At 32.0% G+C, this 25,378-nt stretch overlaps 1 protein-coding gene across 46 annotated transcripts in view; it reads right to left on the reverse strand.

Annotated features, from left to right (window-relative positions):
• Positions 1-25,378, reverse strand: part of LOC103576317 (longitudinals lacking protein) — a 145,662-nt gene that overhangs the window by 93,329 nt on the left and 26,955 nt on the right. The window contains exons 7-8 of one of the 46 annotated variants that reach the window (XM_008556475.3): positions 6,721-6,969; positions 5,575-6,305 (exon numbers count right to left, since the gene is read on the reverse strand). The exons of 32 other annotated variants lie outside the window; for them this stretch is intronic. In XM_008556475.3, coding sequence (XP_008554697.1) covers positions 5,590-6,305; positions 6,721-6,969 — 965 coding nt within the window. In that variant the 3' untranslated portion in view covers positions 5,575-5,589. Of the gene's footprint in view, positions 1-4,650; positions 5,306-5,574; positions 6,306-6,720; positions 6,970-7,310; positions 7,832-8,923; positions 9,466-9,958; positions 10,258-13,474; positions 13,930-14,125; positions 14,677-16,888; positions 17,511-18,139; positions 18,706-19,426; positions 19,451-19,666; positions 20,209-20,563; positions 21,118-21,773; positions 22,406-23,339; positions 23,888-25,378 lie in introns of those variants that run through there. 13 more of the 46 variants (XM_053738350.1, XM_053738334.1, XM_053738347.1 and 10 more) reach the window with 13 other exon arrangements.

The raw sequence follows: 25,378 nt of genomic DNA on the forward strand, positions 1-25,378 counted from the left end.
TAGAACAGTAATACGGAATCTTTCTCTCCGTTGATGTTTCAATAAACGCGTTCTTGTAATTACAGTAAAAACATTTAAATCACGGTAATTTACCGCATTAATATTTAAGATGTTGGGTAATAGTGCGTTTGAATTTGTATCTTTTGCAACAATCTTCACTCGGGCAAAAAAATTGACGGGATTCATCATTAGGGTCCCATAGTTCGAGAACCTTTATTTCTAGATTTTTGTGTTTTGAGTAAAAGTGAGATTCAATGTGGGTCGACACATGCGCTCTGTAATCGCAGTAACCGCATTAATATCATTGAGGTTTATTGCAAATGTATTTCATGTGGTAATTTCGTGTTCTTTTATTTTTAAATGTCGCATCGCTCGTTCACGCAGGAGTATCTCATTTCACTTGTTTTCAAAAATTTATCCTGGGAATTTGATATCCTTTTTTGAAGCAACCGCAAACTTCTTATCGCCCCTGAAAAAGAAATAAAACGCTAAGTTAGTAAAAATAATTAAAGCCCGAAATTACTCTTAAGTTATTTTTACTTACTCATTAATTTGTTGTATATATAAAAAAATCGGTAGAATTTATAAAAGTAAAATTAATTATTTATTTTTCGAATGGATAGAAAACGACAGAGGATAGGGAACAGAAGACGGCGAACGTCTGGGAATATGGCGGAGTCTTGACAAACAAAATGGCCGACTGTTCACCGGTTAATCGTTTGTTGGAGAAAAAACACCAGAGATTTGCTATTGATAAGGCTGTTTATTTTAAAATTTTAAGAACACATTACAAACTGACTGACTAATTATTAGTTTATTTGACTTAGATAATTGTTATTTATGAACAGAAGTTAGCGAATATTCGAATCAAATCGAATAATTTGAATTTTTGAATTATTCGTAAATTTTTAACTATTTGTCTATTTTCGAATGACTCATATGTTTTCGAATTATTTGTAAGTTTTTGAATCACTCGTCAACGCTCAGTTTTTCATAAATTTCTAATATTTACACTCACTGAGGTTCGAACACAACCCCTAGCCGATTGAACTACATAAATTTTTGAATTATTCTCACATTTTCAAATCACCCGCCAATTTTAAATTTTTTTTTAAATTTTAAGAGTATTCGTAAATTTTTAATTCTACTATTCGATTCGACACGAATAATTCACAAATTAAACTTAATCTCCCCCCCCCCCCCTATTAATTAAATATCAAAATAATCTGAATTATTTATTTTCTATAAGTTCATACCGAAATTCCCTCTCAGGATGCTTGTCATCCATATGATCTTTGATTCGCCCCTCAACAGAGGTGAGGTACGAACAATAACAGCACTTGTAACTCGGTTTCCCGCACTCGTAAGTAAGATGAGTCATCAAATGTTGACTGTACTTGTATTTCTTCTTGCACTTGGGGTTAGGGCAGCTGTAAATACGCGTTTCAAAGTGAGGGTCATATCGTTCAATGACTTTGGGCTCCAGGTCTTTGTGTTTAGCAATAGAGTGTCTCTTAATAACCCCAGATATGTGCGATGTCTGGTCGCAGTAACTGCATTGATACCTCGGTGGCTTATTACAAAAGTGTTTCATATGATAATTTCGTGTCCGAGTGTCTTTGAAAGTACTCAGACAATTTGGATTCGTACATGGATATCGTTTCTCTTTTACCGCCAAAAGTTGTTTCTTCTTCCTCTTCTTCATCAACTTCGACGACTGACTACCAGCTGAAGTTAAACGCAAACGCAAACTTTTTCTTTGTCCTGAAATATAAAAAAAATATTCCTGTTAGAATTGTTGTCTTAATTCATACACAAACCCTTGAAAAAATTAACATGTGCGTAATTTAAAAATTAGTGCGAATTTCAAATAAGCTGTAACTAATTTTATAAAGCATTTATGATTATTTATTTAACCAATAAAATATTACGACAATATTTTCGTTTTAAATTTATCGGGTAATTTTTATGAAGACTAGTAGAATGTCTTTTGACATCTGAAAATCTGTATGATTTATAATCACAATAACTGCATTGATACCTCGGCGGCTTATCGCAAAAATGTTTCATATGATAGTTACGATTCCGTGTGTCTTTAAAAATGCTCTGACAATTTGGATTCATACAGAGATACCGTTTATCCTCTACTGTCAAAAGCTGTTTCTTCTTCTTCTGTTTCTTCATCAGTTTCGATGACTGTTCTGCTAAATTTAAACGCAAACGCAAACTTTTTTTTCGTCTTGAAAAATATAAAAATATTTACTGGTTAAAATCCCTGTAATATAAAAGACATGATAAATATATGAAGACACAGGAATATTCATTAAAATAAATATATGAAAAAGCGGTTGATTATTTATTTAACCAATAAAATATTACGACAATATTTTCATTTCAAAGTCACAATTGTATGAGTCGATGACATTTATCGGGCAATTTATATGGATTTTAGCGGAATGTCGTTTAATATTTGAAAACCTGTATGATCTGTAATCACAATAACTGCATTGATATCTGGGCAGTTTGTTGCACTCATATTTAATATGAGCATTCAATGAGTAAATAGTTTTGAAGGATCTATTACAATTTGCATTGTCACATGAAAAAGTTCTCTTTTTATCGAGTTTCTTCTTAGCTAATCGCTTTCTGCGTCTAATCGATACTCTGCGATAATTGAAATCTGGAAAATAAAATGTAACATTTTTCTATCAATTATAAATAAATCATACTATAAAAGATTAGTCACAAAATTAATCAACTCGATTGCTGATCCCCATAAAAAGCGATTAAGTTATTTTAAAACTGTTTATTGCATTGACATTTATTGACGAAAACCCAAATACATTTAATAAGAGGTTGACTTTTTTTATTTATCAATAAGCAGTTCGACAATGAAATTTTTTTCTGTTGGATGTTGGGATCTGCAGTGATATCTAGCACTGGTTTTAGTGCCTTTGAAATCACAATAGAAACATTTGAAACCAGGGGTCGCACTTTTGTTTCTTGAACCACGGTTTAAATTCTGTTGCGATTTTTGCGTCTTTGAAGAATTCGAAATCGAACAGTCTTCAGAATGACACGAGCATGGCTTTGATAAATTTTCGTATTTGATTTCCATTTTTTTGTGCAGAGTTTTCAAGTGGATTTTCATTGAACTCAACCTGCATGACGTATGTGGGCAGTAACCGCATTTGAATCTTGGCGGCTTACCGCAGAAGTGTTTCATATGATAGTTACGGTGCCGCCTATTTTTAAAAGCTCTGTTACAGTTTTTGTTTTCGCAGTAATAAAATTTATCTGCATTTAGCAACTCTGGCGTAGATAATTGCCCACCCCATTTGGTCAGTCTTATACGCGGAACAGTTTTTCCTGAAAAAATAAAAAAATGTTGGTCATTAATACGAGATTTACATGATTTATCGCTGCATTGACACTTGTTATCAATGCAATTCAAATTTCTATCATCAATGCACTAATTTTCATTCATTAGCATGATTATCCGGCTACTAATCACTGCATTGACACTTAAAAGCAACGCAGTTCAATTGTTTAAATGTCAATGCAGTAAAATTATTTCTAGCATTCAATGGAATGATAAAATAAATAAAAAAAACTTCTATTTGATTATGAAAATTATTATTTTGAGTTTGAATGACGATACAAAAATTTTTTTCAATTTTTATAAATATTTAACTTCCTTATCATTAAGTGAAGTAAAAAAATTGATGAATATTTTGATTGAAAAAAAAAAAAAAAAAAAAAAAAAAAAACAAACTTAAGATTAATATTAATAATGAAAATAATGAGTTTTTAAGCTGTTATAAATCTCAATTCTTGATCAGGATGTTTTTTAATAACATGATTTTTAATTCTGTATTTACGAGTATTTTTGAAGTCGCAATAGCAGCACAGAAAACGCGGATTGTCACCGCATTCGAAATTGATATGTTTCATGTATGTCCGTTTGTGAATGTAAACTTTTCCACAATCCTTACATTGATAGTGATTTGCATCAACACTTTGAACCTTAGAGGTTACTTTGCGTATTTTTCTTTTGTAGTTAGTGTGGACTTTCGAGAGATGACTTTTAACCTTAGCGTTTATTTTAGATTCAAAATCACAGTAACCGCATCTGAATCTAGGCGACTGCTCATTGCAGCTGTACTTCATGTGATAATCCCTGTCCCGTGCGTGGTTGAATATTTTGTCGCACCTTTGATTTGTGCAGAGATAACGCTTGCTCTTTATCTGCAACAAATCGTAGTTTGCTGTCGGATCTTCGCACTTGATCAACATCACCCTCGGGTACTTGATATCTGAAAAATAACAGTGCGTTCTTTGTTAGAAAATTTTTTTTAAATTTTAGGCAACTCTAATTACTAATAAAGACAAATTTTCATTAATTTATCAGAACAATAGTGACTCAATTATTCAAGGGAACAAATTGACGTCATTAAGATTTTTTTGAAATTTTTATTAAAATAATTCATTATTGTGATACATAAATTTTTGGAGTATATGTTTATATTATCAATAACATATCAAATGAAATATCAAAATATATAAAGTAAACTCTCAATAAGGTAGATGGCCTTTTTATACCTGATTTGCACCTGAAAATTTCAATTTTCTCTATTTCCATTTAATAATGATATGAGTGTTTTTTTTTCAAAATTTCGCGGGTTTAGTCCCAACGTACATGATTATGCAAGTATAGGACTTTTGCTGTCATTTTGAGGTTACGGTACTCCCAAAACCATAACAATATTGAGAGTTTATGGCATTAACATAACAAATTGAAATTTTTCATTTGGATGTTTAAACATCGAGTGTTTTTCAAGTCTATCCTTAAAGCTATTTTTGAAATCGCAGTAAAAACACTTGTAACGAGGTTCTTTATTGCACTCATACTCAAGATGCCTCGTTAAATTATACTGATGCATGTATCTTCTATTACAATTTTCATTCGGACAAACATAATTGCCAGTACCTCTGCCAGAATTGCTCACTCTGACAATAGCTATCATCTCGTCTTTGTGTTTAGCCTGAACATGTCTTTTGATGTCGGTCGAGTAATGAGACGAGTGATCACAGTAACTACACTTGTAACCAGGCGGTTTATTACACGAAAATTTACTGTGCCTACTGCAGTCAGCTTTATTTTTAAATGTTCTGTCGCAATTGGGATTAGGACAAGCAAATCGTTTTTCCGTTTCCGTTTCCGTTGGCGATTCAAATTGGCCAGTCCCTGTGCTCGTTGATTGACCACCGTTTCCAACTGGGTCCATTTCCGGGACAATATACTCTGAAAACAAGCGCAAAACATGACTTTGTTAGTACATTGACACTCAAAATCAATACAGTCTTCAATTTAATATTCAGACTACTCAACAGGTTTTAAATAATTGATCTTAATCAATTTTTCATTCATCACATGTTAATACAATCACACAAATTTTAATAAATCATCCAAACAAATACCAGGGTTGAAAATCTTAAAGGAAATTTTTCAAGTAAATTTTAATTTTACTACAGATACAAAATAATAATAATTACATGTAATAATCGATTCGAAAAATGATTGATAAGCTAATATAGCAATTCAACGAATTTTATTTTCTCATCAGCATGTTTTCCTCTGCAATGTCTTTCAACCGAGTACTGGAACGCGTGTTTGTAGTCGCAGTAGAAACATTTGAATCCCGGAGGTTTTCCACACTCATATTTAAGATGGCGATTGAGGTTGTATCTTGAGCTGTAGCCTTTTTTGCAATTTTTATTGGGACAATTGTAGGGATATTTGGTGTCTTGTAACCCAGAGCGATCTAAAACTTGAACTTCCGAGCCGTTGTGGTTCTGGATCGTGTGGGATTCTATTTCCGTGGGTGAAATCGCTGTGTGATCACAGTAGCCACATTTATATCTGTTGGGTTTGCTGCAATAATGGGTTATATGGACAGCGAGATGACTTTCTCGAGTGAACATTTTGTCGCAGTCCAAATTCGGGCAAGCGAATTCTTTATTTTTGTTTCGGTGATCGCACTCATTTTCCGAGTGGTGATCGCGCAGTTTCTGGGTTTCGAATAATTTGTCGCAGTTAGTCAGCGAACACGCGAATTGTGTGTTTGCTATTTTTGGTAACCCTTCGACCGCTGGTTCACTGCCAGCTGAGACCCCTGAGGATTTTTTTGAAAGCTCTGAGGGTCCGCTGACGCTACCCGGGGAATCCTCAGTTTCTTCTGGTTCCTCTGATGACTGATCGCTGTCGCCATCTAACGCCGCGTTCTCTAACTGAAATTCTATTTCTGTAACAAAAGATTTTTTCAATCAATAAAAATATTTTAATCTCAGAATTTCCGAAATCGAATCAAACTTCCATCCAACTATTTATTTAAAATAAATAATAATAAGTATTCCGTCACGATATTTATTTAAATTACTTTAAATACAAAGTAATAGATCCAATAATTTATAAATTAACGTATCGTATTTGTTTATCCGGATGTATTGACGCTGTGTGATTTTCCAGATCGGACTTGAAAAAATATTTATACCCGCAATAGAAACATCCGAAATTAGGCGACTTTCCGCATTCATAATTAATGTGTTTCAATAAATTACTTCTCGACAAGTAAATACTCTTACAATTATTATTTGGACAAGTGAAAATTGGAGTTTCTGTACTGGGATCATACAGATCGATAATATTAAGCTGCAGACCTTTGTGGTGAGTTTTTAAATGTACTTTGATGTTCCCCGACAAATGCGACTTGTAATCGCAGTAACAGCATTTGTATCTCGGCGGTTTATTGCAGCGATTTTTAATGTGATAGTTGCAGTCCGTCCTGTTTTTGAACGTCTTGTCGCAATTTGGATTAGTGCAAGCAAATCTTCCGTCCCTCGTCAGCAGTTCCCTCTTAGGTGACGTTCCCTCCTCTTGAAAACCCAGCAGTGGCGACAAAATGATCTCTAAAAAAAAAAAAGAACGTTCTTTATTAATAAGATTCGCTATGAACCTGAAACTAGCGGCTGTAATAAGTAGCGGCCTCGCAAAAAATTTCTGGCCGCTACTTGTTATGGCCGCTAGTTTCAGTTTCATAGATTCGCTCTGACCTAAAATTCCATATATTCTACAATTTATGCAAATGCTATTCTAATTATCTGCAATGTCAATTACCCAAATAAATAATTAATAATTAATTTTGTTTATTTATAACATACGTCAAATTTTATTTAAATAAATAAAATACATTTCATTAAAAAACAACTCGAATTTTTCTAAAATCCTTTATTTTCATAGCGTTAAGTCTGAAAACTAGTGATTTTCATCGCAAATCAACGTAACGGAACTCCTCGTCAGGGTGACTTTTCAAGGAGTGACTTTTAATTCTCTCCTTGTAAGAATGCCCGAAGTCACAGTAGTGACATCTGAATCTTGGAGGTTTTCCACACTGGAACTTCAAGTGTTTGACCAGGTCAATTGTACATTTGTATCTTTTATTGCACCCCGGATTCGGGCAGAAATTACTACGAGTATCGATAACAGGACCCCCTAATCTAACGACTTTTATCTCCATGTCCCCGTGTTTTCTCATCGAATGTTTCTTGATGTCTCCGGACTGGTGGGCCAGGTAATCACAGTAACCGCACTTCCATTGTCTCGGCTGGTTGCAAATTCTCGTCATGTGTTTCCGACACAAATCAGCATTTTTGAATATTTTGTCACAATTGTCATTCATGCAGGGATACTGCAAATCTTTTGATGGAACTCCCAAAGGGTCAGACTGTTGTCTTCTTTTTGATGATTTTAATCTCAATGATTTTCTTGATTCTGTAAAATAAATAAACAAAATATTTGTTAATTTTTTTGCTCATTAATTAAATACTCGATTATGTTTTTAGCTCCGATATTTAGTGATATTCTACGAATATATAAATTATACACTAAAGTGATCCTAAAAAATATTTCATTTTTTTGACGCTCATTTTTTAGACCAGTTAATTAATTACAGAAATAAAATAAAAAAAATTTAATAATTAAATGAAAATTTATTAAAATGCATCATTTTCACAAAACAGAAAAAAAACCATCAAACTATTCATCCAAATTTCGCTCCTTTTTCAATCGGTTTCGTTTTTTGAGTTTACTCATTTGAGTATTTTTGAAACTGCAATATAAACATTTAGATCGCGATTTTTTGCTGCATTGATTTGGACAGGGATCATTGTCGGTATCGACAAAAATCACGTCACAATTTTTGTGCTGGGAATGTACATGCCTGCGGGTATTGGACACCCGCCACGATCTGTACTCACAGTACCCGCATTTGAATCGGGGGGGTCTGTTACAGGGACGTTTAAGATGAGATTGATAGGCGCGTTTATTCTTAAATGTTTTGTTGCAGTCAGGTTTACTGCAGGCATAAACTCTCTCTGTGACTTTCAGCAATGATTTACTTTTTCGAACCGGCTCTTCCGTGTACCGGATCCGTTTCATCACGCGCAGGATTGGCAACTCTGTAAGCAAAAAATTATTTAATTAGAAAATTATCAGCAGAATGTATATTCTGTATATATATTAATATATATGATTACAAGGTTGTAAGCAGATGGCAGTCTGACGGTTATACGAAACGAACTTCAAAAAACGATGCATCGCAAACTTGTCCCAGAGACAGAATGAACTTCAGACCACCCCCACTACTGAGAATTTCTCAACTGCGCATGCGCAGGGAAAAGTGGGAGGATCTTTACGACGCAGAATACGTAGAGTGGGGGTAAAACTGTAAATACTCTCTTACTAGGACAACTTTATATCAATATAAAAAATATTCATTGCTTATATTAATTTTTTGTTATTTATAGGAAATAAAATCAATTTTTTTGTCTGTTAAATTTTATTGGAACATTGGTACAAAAAATTGAAATATAAATATTCTTACTGGCTAGTAGACATCAGAGATTGATAATAAGACTCAGTAACAACAAAACGGTATTCTTGATCGGGATGCTTGGTTAGTGTGTGTTTCTTAATAACACTTTTAAAATAATGTTTAAAATCACAATAGTTACATTTAAAACGCGGCAATTTACCACATTCGTAATTAACATGATAAATTAAATTACTTTTTGTTCTGAATTTACGTGAACAATTAGCATTCACACAAGAAAAGTCGAACTTTTCGACAACGGGGGGATTTCGCGGGCGTGATTTACCAGCAGACTCATGGAGCTTAACGATATTGGACTCGAGACCTGGGTGACATCTGATGAGGTGTCTCTTGATGTCTGTTATTTTACGGGATCTGTAACGACAATACCCGCATTTAAATCGAGGCGGTTGATTGCAAATGTCTCTTACATGCGTGTTAAGTGACGCCTCGTTTTTAAATGTTTTGTTGCAGTTCCGTTGCCTGCATACATAACGCACTTGGTACATTTCCGCTAAATCCATCAGCGACACGCCTGTAAAATAAAAAATTTTTTTTGTCAATTTTACGATTTACAAATTCATTTTTATAAAAAATTCTTTTTTTTTATTAGTCGGAAAATTGCATTCATGGTTAGAACAGAAAAAAATTTCACAGTTTCCTTTACATAAATCCGTATTATTTATTAGTATAAAAAAATGTTAAAATTTTTTCAAGAGTATAAAATTTATAATTTTTAAAATTCCGCCATCGTTAAAAAAAAAATTTGCTCCTTGATTTTTTTATTTCTTGATTTCGAAGACAAAAAAAATTATTTTCCATAAATAATTAAAATAAATTAATTGGTGTACTGACATCTAACGAGCAGAAGTGGATCGAATTCATCAAACTCATCTGGAAAATATATGAAAAAATTTTTTTTTTCAATTACGACACAAAAAATATTTAAGTGAACGGTTTAAATAACAAGTCTGTTAATTTATATCTTAGTAATAATTGTTTAATTGATAATTAATGATATAAATAAAATACATATGATATATTTATCGCGGATTCCAATCGACGACGCGGAATTCTTCATCACGGTGCTTAGATAGTGAATGCCTTTTTATTTTATTCCGCGCAACTGAACGGTATGAGCAGTAGAAGCACTGGAACCTTTGAATTTTGCTGCACTGAGTTTTCAAATGTGACAGCAAATTTTTTTTCCACACGAACTCTCGCCTGCATGCGTTATTCGGGCACACATATACTGTTTTGTGTTTTTTACGCCTGGGAAAATATACTTGACCGATTTCTCCCTGCATCGTCCAAGGATCCAGGAATCCTGAAAAAAAAAAATAATGATGGGTTAATTTTTTTTTTTTTTTTAATTAGAAACAAAACTAAACACACAATTAATTAAATTATTAATGAACAAAAAAAATACAGAATTTAAATAAATATTTTTATTTATTTTTTGATAAAAAAAAATTATAAATTATATTTGTAATATCGCATTCGAATGAGATCAACATTTTGATTTGAATGCCGATGCTTGGCGTGTCTTTTTACGTCAGTAACTCTGACAGATCTGTAGGGGCAATATGGGCACTTATATTTACGCGGTTGACCGCACAAATATCTCATGTGACCATTCAAATATCTTTGGCTCTTAAAAACACTTTTGCAATTAGGGTTCGGGCATGGAAATTTTTTAACTTGAGTTTCAAATAAATTGGGCGCCATTCCTGCGACCGGATCTTGGTTCTGTGAATTTCGAAGATCCGCTTGTTCATATTTAGATTGGTACGAATCTGCGAAGCCGTACCAAGGTAAATTTAAAACCGCAAGTCCTAGAAAATAAAAAAACATTTTTATTTATTTCCGTTCTTTGTTTTATTTTTTTAGGGTGCGTGCGCATCAAAAATGAAAACACCATAACCTTAATAATAGAATAACAAATAGATTTTTTATTTTCTCATATTGTAAAAATATTATAATAAACTTATAATTAGTAATTATATTTATGCCCTTGAAATAATTAAACATTTTAATTTGTACCACAAAAAAGAGGTCAGTTGTATATTTTAAACGCATCCTCAACTCTCCACTTTTTCAAAATAATCAATGACTCCTGTCATAATTTTATTAAAATTTTATTAATTAATCAAAATAAAGCACAACGTAATTATAATCAAACTTCGAATCTCCCCCACTACCAAAAATTTCTTAACTGCGCATGCGTGAAAAAAAATGGAAGAATAGTACATCAAATATCTAAAGTACGATAAAGACCGAAAACACCCGAGAAGAAATTTTCGGTAGTGGGAATTCCAAAGTTCATTTTAGTAAAAGCTTAAAATTCAAAATTTCAAATTTTGGCGGCTAAAATTAACTTACAAAATTTTGTCTGACAATTTGTAACTACAATGTCTTTTTTCAATTAATTAACAAAATATTAATAAGGTTATGACAGTTAGAGGTTAAATATTTTTAAAAAGTGGGGAATGTCTGAGCATGCGTTTAACAGTTCGTAACACAGGACAATGACAGCTGTCTTGTCTATGATTAATTAATAAATAATATGATTTAGTAATAAGATCTTATAACAATTAACAGTAATTAGTACATAGATTTTCTTTTTTGTATTCTATAAAGTTCGATGACTGGCGTGATTCCATCCTGATGTTTGGTTATCGCATGTCTTCTCACATCTTTCCGCCATGTTGTCTGATAATCACAGTGCGGACACTTGAATCTCGGTGGTTTGCCACAATGATAAGACATATGACTGCGCAAATTGTAATGCGAACTAAACACACTGTTACAGTTTGAATTCGGACATGAATATTTTATCGTCTGATGTGATCTCGACCTGCGCATGACCTCATGCCGCATACTTACGGGATCGTAATGATGGAAAATAATCTGCTTATTATCTAAAACAAATTAATTATTTTATTGTTAATAAATTATTTAATTAATTATTCAAATTATCACTTAATAATTTTAACAAATAGGTAATTAGTAATTACTAATTAGTGATTAGTAAATTTAATAAGTAATTAATTCTATGTTTGGTTTTATTTTTTTTTTTTTTTTTTTTTTTTGTAAAATACATTTATTTTTTAAATAAATTAACAACAAAAGTCTGCTGGCCAGGATGAATTTTACTCGCGTGTTTTTTGACATCGGCGGCCCATTTTGACAAATAGTTACAGTACGGGCATTTGAATCTTGGCGGTTTTCCGCAGACGAATTTTATGTGACGATTCAACTCGTAACTGCTAGTGTAAGATTTGAAACAATTTTTGTTCGGACAAATGTACGCAGTGGGAATTTGTCCCGCAGTTTGAACTTGATCACCGACACGTGATTTTTTAACTTCTGGGTGATGATTATTCGTGTGTTTGTCCATACTAAATTTAGTGAGAGACTGGTAATTGCAGTCTGTACAATTATATTTAGAAGGTTGTCGGCTGTGGAAACTCATATGTGTCATCAGATGTCGCCGCTCTTTAAATACACTTGCGCAGTACGCGTTCGGGCAGTGGTACGTCGCAGGTTTTACTGCTGCCCCATGTCGGAATTTATGTGGAGTTACTGTAAAAAAAATTTACATGTTTTGTTAATTTAATTATTTCATTCATCTTAATTTAAAAAAAAAAAAAAAGAAAAAAAAATGCATTCGAGTAAAATTTACATGCGAAATAAAAATAAACGTTTGATTAAATAGTGAATTTTTAATTTAAAGAAAATTACAAAAAATCGTAATGAGTGATACAAAATAAACAATTTCTGTTAATCGAAATGTTTGCGTCGATGGCCTCCAAACTGATGGCGGGATTCGCATTCAAAAGAACAATCAGGGCAAGAGTACTTGGGTTTTTTACCACAGGAATATTTTATGTGACGAATTAATTCGTCTTTTGTGTAAAAGTAACTCGAGCAAGTTTGAGTGTTGGGACAGAAAAATTTGTCAGAGATTTTAGTCGATGGGTTCCATAACTCAATTACCATCGACTGGTTCTTGTGGTAGCGCTCAGCGTGTCTTGAAAAATTTTTTCGCTCAACGGAATCGTAATTACAGTGAGAACATTTAAATCGCGGCGGCTTCCCGCATTTAAAATTCATGTGATGTAATAAAGTTACGTTTGTTTTGAACACTTTTTTGCAATTTTTATTCGGACATGAAAAACATTCTTCTGCTGTAACAAAAAAAATTTTTAAGCTTAACTTCAATACTCAGTTAGAAAATTATCAGATTAAGAAAAATTTTACAGATTAAAATTATTTTGTTTAAAATTTTATTTTATCATTAAAGTTAAATGTAAAAATATAAATTACAGTTTTTTTACAAAATTTTTTCAGTCTTTTTGATTTACAAGAGCCAGTAAAAAATTTTATCGTCAAAAAAATAACTAATGCCGAAAAAAAAAATAAGCGGTAATTTTTAGAAAATTTAAAAATTCAAATTTTTCTCGAAAAAAAGCGCGGTAATTTTTAAAGAATTCAAAAATTCAAATTTGTTCCGAAAAATGGCGCGAAAAAAAATAAGCGGTAATTTTAAACAAAATTCAAATTTGCTGTGAAAAAAGGCGCGAAAAATAATCAGGATGCACGTCATTGACATGCTGACTGTAACCAGCGAACCATGGGGACTTAAAAGAACATGCGGGGCACTGATATATTTGTACTTTACCGCATTCTTTAATATGACTCTCATATTTTTCTCTATCATAAAAAAATTTTCTGCACGTACTATTAACACAATAAATTTTAATCCCATTATTATTTCTCACAAAAGATTTCCCAATTTCCATAATCGCAATATTCTCAATACAATGATTTTTTTTCCCATGTTTTCTAACCCTCAATTTATTACACGAAATAAAGTCGCATTTTGAACATTTGAATTTCACCGCCTGCGCACAACCCTTCCGGTGTTTCTTCAGTGATCTTTTGCTATAGAAAGTTCCATCACATCCTGCATTGCGACATTTTAATTTTAAATTTTCTGTAAACCAAAATAAAAAAGAAAAAAAAATTAATTAAAATAAAAAAAAAAAATAATAATAATCACAGTAACGAGCCTTAATTTTTTTCCAACAATTATTATTCAAAAATCCACATAACAAACCCTTGACATAAAACTACACAATTAATTTCTAATTAATCAATTATTAAAATAATTAATTAATTAATTAAGTAACAAATAAAAATAATTTCTAATTATAATTAAAAGGAAAGACATTGATATTCATTCCAGGATGACGAGTATGAACATGCCTCCGAGTATTTTTGCTCCACTTCGACTGATAGGGACAATACGGACATTTGAATTTTGGCGGTTTTCCACAGTAATTATTAATATGACGGTTTAGTTCACTCTGCGAGTTATAAACACTTGGACAATTGTCATTAGGACACGCGTAACGTTTTACCGTGTTTGCGTACTGGTTCCACTGGTCAACCACCAGAGTTTCCTGGTTCAAGTGCTGGGTGTTCGCGTGCCTTACAACGACCCCAGACTCCCAGGCGTAAAAATCGCAGCTCGAACATTTGAATCTTGGCAATTTACCGCAGTCATTATTGACATGTTTGGTAAAACTTTCTCTTGTCTGAAATACTTTACCGCAATTTTTATTAGGACACACGTTATTTATTTCAATTATTTCAATCGGGCAAGATGGGTCGTTTTCAATAATCGGTCCTCGACTTCTGGTTTCATACATTGGGAATATAATCATTGGATTTTTATACTCTGAAAAATAAAAATTGAAATCCAACATTACTATTAATTACCAAAATGAAAAATATTATTAATTAATTACAGTAAAAATAATTTTTCATGCGCAATTTTTAAAACCCAGTTAAAAATTTTAAATTTAAAAAAAACAACACAATTTAAATCTTCAGAAATTGTTTATTTTCAAAAGTCGGCAGATTGTTCGATTTAATTTAAATCTATAGTAAGCATACGAGACTCATCATCAGGATGACTGTCATTAATGTGTTTCCTAGTGTTTTTACATGAATGAGAGCAATAGGGACAGTGCGGACACTTGTAACTCCGTCGTTTGACGCATTCGTAAGTAATGTGACGATTGAGTTCACCCTGGCTGTAGTAAACGCGATCGCAGTTGGTGTTCGGGCACCCGAAGATGCCCTGGGTCGAGTGATTCCACAACTGGATCGTGGAAACTTCCTCGCCTATATGATATTTTTCAGCGTGTCTTTGTATTTTAGATCGCTCCCAGGAGTCGTAGCTACAGAGCGAGCATTTGAATCTCGGAGGCTTCCCGCACTCGAAGTTTACGTGATAGACCAGCGTTCTCTTGGTCTTGAAAGCCTTCGGACATCCGTCGTTCCTGCATTTGAATTTCGGAGCTTCGCTTTTCGCCCGTTTTTTCACAACTGGGTTATAGTCATACTCAACTGTAAATAAATACGGCAGTATATCTGTAAAATATAAAAAAAAAATTTATTAATAAAATTACTATTTTTTTTTTTTTTTATAAATTTTTTTATTGTTTCAGTAAATGCGAAATTATTTTTTAAAAATTAATGTATGTCTTCATATATATTGATATATATTTTATTAATATGTACAATTACTATTGATATGTTTCAACCAACTACTCTTATATTTATATATTTTTTTACAATCTAATTTCGGGCAGACAAAATGTTCCGATTGTTCCGGCTCGAAAAATTTCGAATCTGGTGTAACCTCAATTTTGTAATTATTTTCGATCATGGATTTGTTCGGAGATCGATATTTTTGATTGAGTGCATAATTGAAATATTTGTCGACGACCAGAATTTTGCAGTGCGGGTGAAGTCGCTCAATATGTTTCTTAACATCCTGAGAGTATTTTGCCTCGTAAATGCAATACGAGCACTTGTATCTCGGAGGTTTACCGCATTGGTAATTAACGTGAGTCACTAAATTACGATGCTGTTTAAAGACACTCCGGCAATTGAAATTCGGGCATTGGAATCTGGCTGTTGGTTCCGGCGCATAGCGAAATCCTAAAAAAAATAAAAAAATTTTTTTCGTTAGTCGAGTATTCAAAAAATTTAATTTTTTGCGGGAAAATAAAGTAAAATTTATTTATTATTTAGTAAATATTTATTGTGGTTTTTTAGAAATCACATTTGTGTATATGTATATGTATATATTTATATATATGTATAGTAAATATGATAAATTCGTGAAACTTTCAAAATTTTTATTAAGAATTTTACGGCAAAAATTACTGTGGTCACATAAATTTATATATATATATATATATATATATATATATATATATATATATATATATATGACATTATTTTGTCTAGAGGCAGAATGAGAAAATATAAAGCCTTTTTTTAAATTAATCAGCTAATTGCAATTAATATACACAATTTATACGATTGCTATCCGCAAAATTAACAACACAAGCCTATAATTACATTTTTTTGTACAGAAATTCAAAAAACGGACGATAGGTGGCGTTAGTTTCGAACTTCTTACGGTAATTTTTACCATGAAATTCTTTGAAAGGTTACTTTTTATAATTAATCGAAATTAGTACTAACACTAAAAAAACTTAAATTAATTAATTTGAACTCCATACTTTTACAAAATAGCCTGGAAAATTTTCTGTTCGTTCAAAATTTTCAGTTACCAATAATTCAATGATCTATGAAATTTTTTAAAAATTTATGCCTCAACATTTCGACTATGAGTCGAATTTTTTTTAAATTCAAAACCAGTTTTCAATTTAGAACTCAAATTATTACAGAAAAATTTACCATGGAAAGAAAATATTTAAATATCATAATTTTTCAAAATTTAAAAAAATACATTTTTGCTTCTCCTGAAAAATTGAAAAAGTGAAATTTTAACAGAACGTCAGTAATTAATAATTATACGCAAAAGTAGTAAAAATTACTGTGACAGAAATTAAAATTTTTTTGCCAATGAATATTTGTCGCATTTTCGCGGGAAAAATTTAAACTGTCATATAAAAATAAAAATTACAAAAAATATAAAAATTTACGCCAAGACTGTTTGGTTTCCTTTGATAATCCAAACATCAAGATGGGGATGAACGTTACGAATATGACGTCTTACATCAAACCCATTTTTCGCGCGAAATTCGCAGTAGGGGCATCGAAAACGCGGGGGTTTGCCGCAGTTGAATTTATAGTGGTAAGTTAGGTCACATTTTGTGCTGAACTTTATAGAACAGTTACTATTAGGGCATGCGTAGAAACGAGATTTGACGGTTTTCGATGACTTTTTTGGGGCTTCCGTCTTCTTTGAAGAAAGTGGTCCTGGTCGCTGTTGCCGGTCGTGGCGCTTCAGGTGCCGGGTGAACAGGCGTTTTATCGGCGACAAATAATCGCAGTACGGACACTCGTAATTAACAGCTTTGCCGCATGCACTGCGCAAGTGTTTTGTCAAACTGCTTTTATTTTTAAAAACGCTACTGCAATTAACATTCGGGCACTCGTATTTGCAAGCCGGTTGGTACTCATTGCCTTCGTCTTCCGGTGGTCCGATTAGCCCAAGTCTTATCAGTCTCACCACTGGTGTTTTCAACCCTGGAAAACAAAAAAATATAAAATTATATTAGACTAATAATTCTAAATTTACTGCGCTATTTAAAAAAAAAATGGTGCAGGATTCCGAGTAACAAAAATGACTAATTAATAATTAATAAAGTAAAATAATTTAAGTCATATATATTTACAAAAAAAGTACATGGTCATTTTTAAAAGATTTATTTTTATTTATTACAGTAATTATAATCAATAAATTCCTGTAAATATTTTAAAAAATTTTAATCTTTTAAATTTATTATTAACTATATATATTTTTAAAACACAATTTATAATTAAATATAGTTATATTTTTATATATTTTAATAAAAATAATTTAGTTAAAAACCTGATTAAAAACTCCGATTTAGATTGATTACAAAAATTCGAATTTTCGATTGACTTTCAATCGGTTCCAGTCGGAAAATTAAATTGGAAAATAGTAAAGTCTGTTTTCCGATTTAAATTCAATCAGTGAATCAGAACTTTTCCGATCAATTCCGATTGAATGATTGAATTTAATATAAATCCGATTGAGTTTCTATCAGATTCGAAGTTTTTAATCAGGAAGATCCTTACAGTACTAAACTATAAAAATTTTCAGGTAATGTAAGACCAACAAACAATTATCAATTAAATAAAAACAATTACTGATGTTTTTGCTCAATAACATCAACGTCCTTGCCAGGATGAATGGCCAAAATATGATGGCAAATGTCCGCAGTGCGCTTGGACTGATGCTCGCAGTACGGACACTTGAACCTCGGCGGCTTGCCACAGTAATGCTTAATATGAAAATTCAAAGTACTTTTCTGAGCGAAAGTGCTCTTGCAATTAGGATTAGGACACGAGAACCTGTTCGATGATTTCCCGTCCAAGTTGTTGAGCTCAATGACCTCAATCTTCTGGCTCGGATGCTGCGACTTTGCGTGACGGGTTATCTTAGCCTTCTCCCACGAGTCATAATTGCAGTGCGAGCACTTGAATCTCGGCGGTTTTCCACATTCAAATTTCATGTGTCGCGTCAAGTGTTTCCTCCACTTAAAAGCACTTGTGCAATTAGCATTAGGGCATTTGTACTTAACCTGTACATTTTCCGGCGCGATATAGTTTACCTCATCGCTCTCAGTTTTAATTACCGTCGCAATAGTAACACCCGTTCCTAGACTCGTTAATTCAAAGACCGGAGTTTGAAATTCTGAAAAATAAAAATTTTATCATCAAATTAATTTAAATTTTTTTTTTGCATTCATTACTTATAAACTTAAATATTTTTTTTTTTACATCAGGGAAATCCAAACGTTACATGCGTTATGATTTAAAAAAAAAGAAAAATTCAAAGGAATATTTCCTCAAAAAAAACTAAATAATTTTTGAATTATAAATTTTTTTCTAGCTCCTTACATATTTATTTATATTTATGACAATTATAATAATTTACAATTAATAATTAATGATTAATAATTAATACTGTTGAATAACGCAAACACTTTTTCCCGGATGAATGCAACGTATATGTTGTTTAATATTCGTGGATAATTTCCCGACGTGAAAACAGTATGGGCACTTGAACCGAGGGGGTTTGTCACAGAAATGTTTAAGATGATAAGTAAGACTGTACTGTTTTTTGAAAGTACTCCCGCAATTAATATTCGGGCACTTAAACTCCCCTCTAGCTTTGTCAGGTTTGTATAACTCGACAAGCGTCACCGTTTCATTGGGATGCTGTTTCGTCGTGTGTTTCATAACGTCATGTTTCCGTGGCGAACGGTAGTAACACTTGGAGCACATGAACCGTGGGGGTTTTCCGCACTCAAAGTTTATGTGTTTCGTTAAATTGCTACGCCATTTAAATACACGGTGGCAATTCGCGTTCGGGCAACCGTAAACTTCTTCTTGTAGATCTCTCCCTGCTGCGCGGGCGCCATATTGAATTATATAACCTGTAAAATATAAATAAATACAAAAAAAATAATTAGTATCTTTGTAAAAAAACATTTTTATTAATTATCATTAATCTTATTAATTAATTAATCAAATTATTAAACAATAGAAGTAAACATTTTTTTTATATTTTGTCCTTTTCGTCAGCTAAATACGTAATTTATTTAAAAACAAACAAATAAATAATTGTAAAAAATTTTTATATGTATAATTTTAATTAACAACTGTAATTATTTATGTTGATTAGATGCATTAAAAATAGAGACCTGCTGATACTTTGGAGTCTTATCACACAGATAACTGGTGTGATAATTCAAAGCATACAAATTTGTGAAAGAAGCGCCGCAATCGGTGTTGCCGCACATAAATTGTCCCGTAGGCACTTCGTGTTTTAGTATTTGATGACTTAGGATCTGCTCGGGCTGAAGATCCTGACTACTGTTAATCAAAGGACTACTGTGCTGCTGATTAATCGCTTCGGTTAATTGGTTAGGATGTTTTGCGCTTGCGTGTCTTAGCACGTGTTGTTTAAATGGCGACTGATAATCACAGCGCGAGCACCGAAATCTCGGAGATTTCCCGCACTCATATTTCATATGACGAGTCAAATTACTGCGCCAATTAAATACTTTATTGCAATTTTTATTCGGACAGTGGAATTCCACGGCGTCTATTGCTATCACACAGTCGTCTGTGCTTTCAACTTTAACTTTGCTTCGGGGATTTATTTGTTTTACTGGCGTCGTTGCTGTCCAGTCTGAAAAATACAAATTTTTAAATTGTTAATAATTAATTTTATTTATTTCCTGCAATAAATAATCATTTTAATGAAAAAAAATTTTAATTTTCCCAAACACCGTAGCGTTATTTTTAAAATTACTTAGCAAGTTTGTTGAAAGTCCTAAAAAAAATTTATTTTTATTAAGGTGATGGATCAAGAATTTTATTTAAATTAATATACATATTTTAATTAACAGTAATTATTTGCCAGACGTTTATTTAATGAAAAATACAAGCAGGTACATGATCAAATTAATCAAAAAAATAATTAACCCTGAGCACTAGCTTACGCGCATGCGCGCAAAGTGTCATGGCAGCAAAATGGCCGTAGTGAAAATGGTGACGGGTTAAATGTCGTGAAAGCGATCAATTATTCTAACTTCCTCTTTAGGATGTTGCAAACTGATGTGCATTACAATGGGATTTACTTTCATAGTCTGGAAATTACATTTAGAACATATGTATCTAGGACCATTCCTAGGACGACATTGAAATTTAAGATGGTCAGTCAAAGATCTCTCAAGTGAAAATATACGATTGCAGTTTTTATTCGGGCACTTATAATACCCGAGCTGACTTGCATGACTTCGAATTTTTCTATTTTCTACTTCTTCTTCATCCTCATCTTCTTCTTCATCATGAATTTCAAATTCTTCCTCTTCCTCTTCTTCTTCATCTTCATCTTCTTCATCTAAAACAAAATCTTCGTCATCTTCATCGTCAACTTCTACCTCTTGACCTTCGTCATCTTCATCGTCAACTTCTACTTCTTGACCTTTGTCGTCTTCTTCGTCGTCAACATCAATTACCGGTTTTTCAATTTTCTTCTCTTCTTTCTTAATCTCAATTTTTTCTTCCTCGAAATCCATAACCTCTAATTTAATTCCTGAAAAATGAGAAAAAAAACTTCATTAGAAAAAAATTAATTAAAAAATTCAAATTATCTTAGAAATTAATGCAATCGTCAAGTCATCAACATTTCAATTTTTCAATAAACAATTTTTATTAAATTAATTAAAAAAAAAAAAAAAAATACAAATATTCAATTTAATGTCCAGCGTTTTTTTTTTTTTGTATCTACATTTGTTCGAACGCAATTAATTAATACATTACTAAGAGAGCTGAAGTTAATTACTAGATTTGCTAATAATTATTGTTCCTATATATACTAGTGTAAAAATTTTTCAAAAAATTTCATAACCGCGAATTTTCAAATTTGACATTTGAATAATTCGGCTTCGAAATTTCGCTGGTTTGAAAAACATAAAAAAAAAAACTTTGAACTCAATTATGAACTTTTTTGAACTTTTCAAAAACGAGGTCCGAAAATTGAAAAATTTCAACTCAGAAATCAACTCTAAGTTTCGAATCGACCCGAATTTCAAAGTTCACTACAATGACTTTTTTTGAAAAAACATTTTACAGCAGTTTTTGAAAAATTTCAAACCTCTAAGAAAATCATCAGAAAATTTCCTTCAAATAAATTGATCGCCGCTAATTATAGTAAAATAATTAAACCTACAATTTTTCAAAACAATAAAGAAAAAACTCGAATAATTATTCAGTGCGACGGCACTTGTGATGAATCAAACTTTGTTTGTGTTTATAACTTTTCAAACATTCAACATTACTACAAACAAAGGGCCCATTTGCCAGTCGCTCATACTTCTTTTTCTTAAACAAATGTTCATTTTGTTCAACAGCTTTAACACAAGTGTCCTTGTGCACAGTTTTCGTGTGACGATTAACGTCGCTAATGTACCGCGACTGGTAATCGCAGTACGTGCACTTGTATCTCGGAGGTTTTCCACAGATTTCCAAATGTCCCCTCAAACTTCGCTCGTGACTAAACGCGCTCGTACAATTGCTGTTAATACACCTAAATTTTCCATCCGCATCCATCTCGAGAATTTCTGCGGGCTCATTCTTAACAAGGTGCTTTGTTTCGATGTGTTTTTTGAGGTTATGTTTCCAGCACGTTTTGTAATCGCATTCATTGCATTCAAATCGCCATGGTTGCCCACATCTGTACTTAACATGGTGAACAAAACTCGGATGTTTGTTAAAAAATCTTCGGCAATCCGAATTCGGGCATCTGTATCTTCCTGATGTGAGATGCCGTTTATTTTTCTTGTAACTTGGGTAAGCGACTCGCTTCATCGGGATTAATAAATCTGAAAAATAATAATAATAATATTTGTTATTATTTATATTAATAACAAAACCATTTTTTGACTACAACAGAAAAATTTTAAACACTTTTTAAATAAATTTTTATTTTACTTCAATTACTCTTATAAATAAATAAAGAAAAAAAAAATTCAAGGGAATAAATAATCGAGTTTGATAAAAATCAATTTTTATATAAGATTCCATACATAACGAGGATACAAAAACTTAAGATCTACTGAGATTCAGTCGCCATTTTGTCGACACACTGAGGAATTTGAATTTTTGTGGTTATGCGCAGAATCTTATGTGCAGAAGCATTACGTTGGTATTTAAAGACTCTGTGACAATTGAGGGTTAGACAAAAAAAAATTCCAGTGTATATCATCTTCGGGAGTTTTCAAACTGAGATTTTGAGAATGTCTGATCGCCGTATGCCTAACCATGGAATTATGTTCCCGCGCTTTGAACCCGCAGTGGTTGCATTCATAAAAAAAATGTCTTTTAAATTTGCGATTGAGGTTCGGGCGCCGGAATTTCTTCTTTCTTGGTGGCTGGACACTTTCTTTAAGCCGCACCAGCTGAACGAATGGAATTTTCAATCCTGTAAAATAGTTAATAATTTTAGCAAAAATATATAATAAATTTGAATTTAAATTCGAAGCGCTTGCAGAATTAATTTCTTTTAATTCTATCATTATATTTTTTTTAAGCGGGAAATTTAAAAATAATTTTTACTTGCCAAATTTATTAAAATTAATTGTATTTATTTTTGGTAATTAACATAAATTTTTGTTCTACTCTCTATAAATTAATTATTATTCTTACATATATATATATATATTATTTATAAAAAAATAAATAATAAATATTCTGTAAGAAAAATCGCGGGAAAAAAATTTTAATTATTTTTGAAAAAATCTAAATATTTACAAGTCTGTAAAATAAACGTAATTAATTAGTACAGAGAAGAGTTTGATCGACATAAACAATATCATTTCCTGGATGTATAACTTGGACATGTTTTTTGATATCCGCGCTCCATTTTGACTGATGTTCGCAGTAGGGGCACTTGTACCTCGGTGGTCTTCCGCAAATTTTCATGTGTTTGTTCAAATAGAACTCGTCATTGAATGTACTGCCGCAATTGATGTTCAAACACGAAAATTTACCAGGCACTCGGGAACTGTATCGCTCGACAACCCAAATCTCTTGTCCCGGATGCCTTTTTTTGCAGTGGGTCTTAACATTGCACTTCATGTGAGACAAATAATCGCAGTACGGGCACTGGAACCGCGGAGGTTTTCCGCAATGATAATTAACATGCGTTCCCAAGTGACGTTTCTCTTTAAACACACTCGTGCAATTCGGATTCGGGCAGGGATATTTTTTAGATTTTGCCGAATTACTTCCTTTGTATTTATTTTCCCTCCTCATTTCACCGGCAAATGTATCATGCTGCATCATAAGATATCTTGAGTCGTATCCTGAAAAAATAAATAAAACATTTATAATTAATAAATTAATTTATCAATTAAACTTTCAAATAAATAAAGTAAATTACAATAAAAAAAGTAAAAAAATAAACTTAATTTTATTTCATCACAGAAATATAAAATTAGCAATTAAATAATTGAAAAATTCAAACTACAACTAATTTTAACTTTAATTTTTTAGGTTATTTTAAAATTTTTATTAAATACAATACAATTAATTACATTTTAAATAAATATTATTAGCTAATAAATTTCATTTTATTTTTTATTCAACTCATGTCTAATTTTTGAAAAAACAACTCCTAAAATTGTCCCAGCAAGAGAATGTACCTCAAGTGTTTTCTACCCCCACTCTGCAGTAAATATTCTCCCACTTTTCCTTGCGCATGCGCAGGTTAGAAACAGGCAGTAGTGGGGGAGACTCGAAGTTCATTCTCTGTCTGAGACAAGTTCGAGTCATCTCGAGCAAATAATCTCGCGCTCAATAAATTTGAAATTCATTATAAGTCATACTAATAACTTTTAAAATGAGGAGTGAGAATCGAGAGTGTCATAACCCCACTTATATTAGAATTTATTTTGCGGGTAATAGAACTCACAAAAATCAGACATTTGTTGAATAAAGTATAACATAGCAAGTGACTTATCCCACTTGCTATGTAATGAACTATTTTTTGAATTAATAGTGATAATAAACAGGTTTTTCAGGCATTTGAGTACCGGATTTATTAGCAATATTATATAATTCAATAACAGCATTATCGTAATCAGGATGTTTTCTTCGTGCATGTTTCTGTACATCGTGTTTATACACAGATTTGTAATTACAATAAACACATAAATAACGCGGCGGTTTACCGCACTCGTGTTTCATATGAAAACGTAACCGATACTGATTCGCGTAAGTACTTCGACAATTTGGATTTAAACATGGATATTTAACTAACGTTGTCGATGACTTCCTAGTAACACGTGCTGGGTAACTATAGCCTGTAAGAATACAAAAAAAAAATTTTTTTTAGTCACTTGGTCACTATTATAAATTACCATTTATTAATAATAATAATAAATATACAATAAAAATTTCTTAGGTAAATAGCAGATAAAGTGATAAATAAATATATTATGTAATAAATTTGCATGTATTGTTTACGTGGTACTTTAAATAATTCAATGTCTTGAATGTTTTTTTACAACAGTCTCTAGGGCAGATGTAATTAGCTACAGTTTCATCTAATTTATCTAATTTATCTAATTCAACTACATCCATTTCGAGGTTAGGATGCATTGTTTGAACATGACGCTCGGTGTCTTTCCGCCATTTTGACGCGTAGTCACAATACGGGCATTTGTATCTCGGCGGTTTTTCGCACTGATGCTTGATATGATAAGACAAATTTTTTTTCCACTCAAAACTCTTGTTACAGTTCGAATTCGGGCAGACAAATTTTGATTTTATTCCTAAATTATTTTTCGGTCTCC

The sequence above is a fragment of the Microplitis demolitor genome, chromosome 4, assembly GCF_026212275.2.
Source record: "Microplitis demolitor isolate Queensland-Clemson2020A chromosome 4, iyMicDemo2.1a, whole genome shotgun sequence".
Taxonomy (NCBI): Eukaryota; Metazoa; Arthropoda; class Insecta; order Hymenoptera; family Braconidae; genus Microplitis; species Microplitis demolitor.